Below are 4,390 nucleotides of genomic sequence, written 5' to 3'. Positions count from 1 at the left end.
AGCGGTGTGAAAGGTGCTCTGGTACTTCCTAGCGGTGTGAAAGGTGCTCTGGTACTTCCTAGCGGTGTGAAAGGTGCTCTGGTACTTCCTAGCGGTGTGAAAGGTGCTCTGGTACTTCCTAGCGGTGTGAAAGGTGCTCTGGTCCTTCCTAGCGGTGTGAAAGGTGCTCTGGTCCTTCCTAGCGGTGTGAAAGGTGCTCTGGTCCTTCCTAGCGGTGTGAAAGGTGCTCTGGTACTTCCTAGCGGTGTGAAAGGTGCTCTGGTACTTCCTAGCGGTGTGAAACGTGCTCTGGTACTTCCTAGCGGTGTGAAAGGTGCTCTGGTACTTCCTAGCGGTGTGAAAGGTGCTCTGGTCCTTCCTAGCGGTGTGAAAGGTGCTCTGGTCCTTCCTAGCGGTGTGAAAGGTGCTCTGGTCCTTCCTAGCGGTGTGAAAGGTGCTCTGGTACTTCCTAGCGGTGTGAAAGGTGCTCTGGTACTTCCTAGCGGTGTGAAAGGTGCTCTGGTACTTCCTAGCGGTGTGAAAGGTGCTCTGGTACTTCCTAGCGGTGTGAAAGGTGCTCTGGTACTTCCTAGCGGTGTGAAAGGTGCTCTGGTACTTCCTAGCGGTGTGAAAGGTTCTCTGGTCCTTCCTAGCGGTGTGAAAGGTGCTCTGGTCCTTCCTAGCGGTGTGAAAGGTGCTCTGGTACTTCCTAGCGGTGTGAAAGGTGCTCTGGTACTTCCTAGCGGTGTGAAAGGTGCCCTGGTACTTCCTAGCGGTGTGAAAGGTGCTCTGGTACTTCCTAGCGGTGTGAAAGGTGCTCTGGTACTTCCTAGCGGTGTGAAAGGTGCTCTGGTACTTCCTAGCGGTGTGAAAAGTGCTCTGGTACTTCCTAGCGATGTGAAAGGTTCTCTGGTGTCCTTCCTAGCGGTGTGAAAGGTGCTCTGGTCCTTCCTAGCGGTGTGAAAGGTGCTCTGGTCCTTCCTAGTGGTGTGAAAGGTGCTCTGGTCCTTCCTAGCGGTGTGAAAGGTGCCCTGGTCCTTCCTAGCGGTGTGTAGTGCAGTTGATTTATATGACCAAAATTTACAGGAAGCGATGAGAGTTGAAAAAATCTGGTCAGGAAGCGATGAGAGTTGTCTAAAAATTTGGATCCCAAACTTTACTGTGCGCTCCCTTCCCCCACTTGAAGAGTTGCCAAGTTTCTTATACACATAATATATATGTTTCCCATACACATAATTCCAGTGATGTTGAACACACACGTCCAGTGATGTTGAACACATAATTCCAGTGATGTTGAACACACACGTCCAGTGATGTTGTACACACACGTCCAGTGATGTTGTACACACACGTCCAGTGATGTTGAACACACACGTCCAGTGATGTTGTACACACACGTCCAGTGATGTTGTACACACACGTCCAGTGATGTTGTACACACACGTCCAGTGATGTTGAACACACACGTCCAGTGATGTTGAACACACACGTCCAGTGATGTTGAACACACACGTCCAGTGATGTTGTACACACACGTCCAGTGATGTTGAACACACACGTCCAGTGATGTTGAACACACACGTCCAGTGATGTTGAACACACACATCCAGTGATGTTGAACACACACGTCCAGTGATGTTGTACACACACGTCCAGTGATGTTGAACACACACGTCCAGTGATGTTGTACACACACGTCCAGTGATGTTGTACACACACGTCCAGTGATGTTGAACACACACGTCCAGTGATGTTGAACACACACGTCCAGTGATGTTGAACACACACGTCCAGTGATGTTGTACACACACGTCCAGTGATGTTGAACACACACGTCCAGTGATGTTGTACACACACGTCCAGTGATGTTGAACACATAATTCCAGTGATGTTGAACACACACGTCCAGTGATGTTGAACACACACGTCCAGTGATGTTGAACACACACGTCCAGTGATGTTGAACACATAATTCCAGTGATGTTGAACACACACGTCCAGTGATGTTGAACACATAATTCCAGTGATGTTGAACACACACGTCCAGTGATGTTGAACACACACCTCCAGTGATGTTGAACACATAATTCCAGTGATGTTGAACACACACGTCCAGTGATGTTGAACACATAATTCCAGTGATGTTGAACACATAATTCCAGTGATGTTGAACACACACGTCCAGTGATGTTGAACACACACGTCCAGTGATGTTGTACACACACGTCCAGTGATGTTGAACACACACGTCCAGTGATGTTGAACACACACGTCCAGTGATGTTGAACACACACGTCCAGTGATGTTGAACACACACGTCCAGTGATGTTGAACACACACGTCCAGTGATGTTGAACACACACGTCCAGTGATGTTGTACACACACGTCCAGTGATGTTGAACACACACGTCCAGTGATGTTGAACACATAATTCCAGTGATGTTGAACACAGACGTCCAGTGATGTTGAACACAGACGTCCAGTGACGTTGAACACTTATGTTCAGTGGTTACAGTATGTCAAACTTTCTTTGCCACCCAAAGTTTATTTAGTTTTGTTGTGACCCACTAGGATCCAATGGGAGTGTTACTCAGAGCTCTTCTGTCTATCATTGTCTGATGCCTTCCACAACCCACCAGTCCAGCAATGTCTTACACATTAGACCAGTGATGGTGTACACAGGTTTAGTCCAAAGACACCATAGTTCATGGCTGCCTGGTCCAAAGCTACTTCCTGGGGGCTGGCCCTGGTGTAGCGTTGCCGGCCTTGTTCCCAGGGCGACGGACTGGCACCTTGGAGACAGGGATTCTGGTCCGGACTGGGGGAGGGGCATGGGTGGGTGTGTCAGAGGGAGGAGCGGTTGCGTGGACAGAGGAAAGAGCTGATTGGCTCACAGAGTGAGGGGGTGTGGTCTGTCTGACACTAAGAGGGATTTTGGACTCGCGGGGAAGGCTTGTGCTTCCCTTCATCGAGTGGAAAGAGGAAGAGGAGGAGGAGAAAGGAGGAGTAGTCCGGGCCAGAGGGCTGAGTTTGTACTCACATGCAGAGGTGGAAGGAGTACTCATCAGATCTTCTTCCTCTTCCTCGTCATCAGATCTTTCCAATTCCTCGTTGTAGAAGTCGTAGAGTGCATCGCCAGAGCAGCTGTCACACAATAGGCCAAGCCTCTGGTTCCGCAGGAAGCCGTTGTCAGGCGTTGCCGTGGGGGTTGCAGAGGGCGTATCCCAGTAGCCCTCATCCCTAAGAGCTGGGACATCCTGTTGGGGTAGGACTTCCTCCTTAGTCTCCTTCTCATTGGGCGAGGAGGTTTGGCAAGCGGCGTGAGTGGGGAGTTTAGTCACCCTTCCTCCCCCTCCTCCCCCCACTACAGGGATCTTGCTGAGTCCCAGAGACTTGACCTGGGTGAATTTCCGCTCTGTACCCCTCAGGGGAGCCAGGTGAGAGTTGGATCGGAGGAAAGTGGGGGAGTTTTCTCCCCCAGAGGGGAGCATGTGCCAGAGCCCCTGCATGTCTGCGTCGTCCACCCCGTCAGGGCTGGCCATCTCCTCCCCACCCCCCATGTAGGCCACCACGCCGCTGCCAGAGGGCTGCTGAGTCGGGGCAGAGTGAGAGGGCATCAACCGTGCTCTGGCAGGGAGGGGGCCAGGGGTAGAGGCAGTAGCGGAGGTGGAGGTAGGGGTGGAAGGGGTGACATGGGTATTAATGGAGCTTCGTACTCCTCCTCCTTCTCCACTACTAGTGCTACTGCTAGTAGCACTTCCTACTCCTCCTCCCCCGTTTCCTGCCCCCTCCTCCTCTGCGTCTGCGATGATGTCACCGCACCCCGTCAGTGAATCGAAGCTCTTGAGTGAAGTGACGTCAGTGAAGAGGACTGAACAGAGCCGGTCCACTGAGGGTTCGGAGGGGGGGTCACATTGATCCAGAGTTGGGATGGCCGTTACAGAGGCAATTGACGTTATGGGTTTTGAGTGGAGAACGGTGCGGAGAGTGGAGGGGGATGGCGTATAGAGCGATTCTGACAGGTTTGTCGTCAAGGCGATTGATTGCGTAAGTGGTGTCGTGGCGTTGTTGGAGGGAGAGGTTCCTGCCGATTCTGTGTTTTTCTCAGCCTCCGAGCTACCATGATCCTCCAGGGGCGGGCGGGGCTGGGGTTCGAAGGTCAGAGTGATGTCTTTCACTTCTTCTGTTAGAATCACTTCCCCCTCTCTCACCTCCGCTACCTCCCCCTCTCCCGCCATCACATTCTCCTTCCGCCGCCATTTCATACTACTGAAGAAGCCTTTTAAACCCCTCCCCCTTCTCCCAAACCCTGTATTCTCATTGACTCTCACACTTCCTCGTCTGAGCAGCGAAAAGAAGCTCAGTGATTTGCTGAGAGACCTCACCTGTCCCGCCTCTGATATTCCGGAC

General features: G+C 52.0%; 1 protein-coding gene across 1 annotated transcript in view; it reads right to left on the bottom strand.

The window, feature by feature from the left end:
* Window positions 1-2,522: 2,522 nt before the first annotated feature.
* LOC139366678 (APC membrane recruitment protein 2-like) overlaps window positions 2,523-4,390 on the bottom strand; it is a 2,151-nt gene continuing 283 nt past the window's right edge. The window contains exon 1 of the mRNA XM_071104364.1: window positions 2,523-4,390. This exon is cut by the window's right edge and continues 283 nt beyond it. Coding sequence (XP_070960465.1) covers window positions 2,707-4,390 — 1,684 coding nt within the window. The 3' untranslated portion in view covers window positions 2,523-2,706.

The sequence above is a fragment of the Oncorhynchus clarkii genome, chromosome 15 (assembly GCF_045791955.1).
Source record: "Oncorhynchus clarkii lewisi isolate Uvic-CL-2024 chromosome 15, UVic_Ocla_1.0, whole genome shotgun sequence".
Lineage (NCBI taxonomy): Eukaryota > Metazoa > Chordata > Actinopteri > Salmoniformes > Salmonidae > Oncorhynchus > Oncorhynchus clarkii.
Note: the sequence above shows the minus strand (reverse complement) of the source record. Positions and strands in the feature narration are given on the sequence as shown.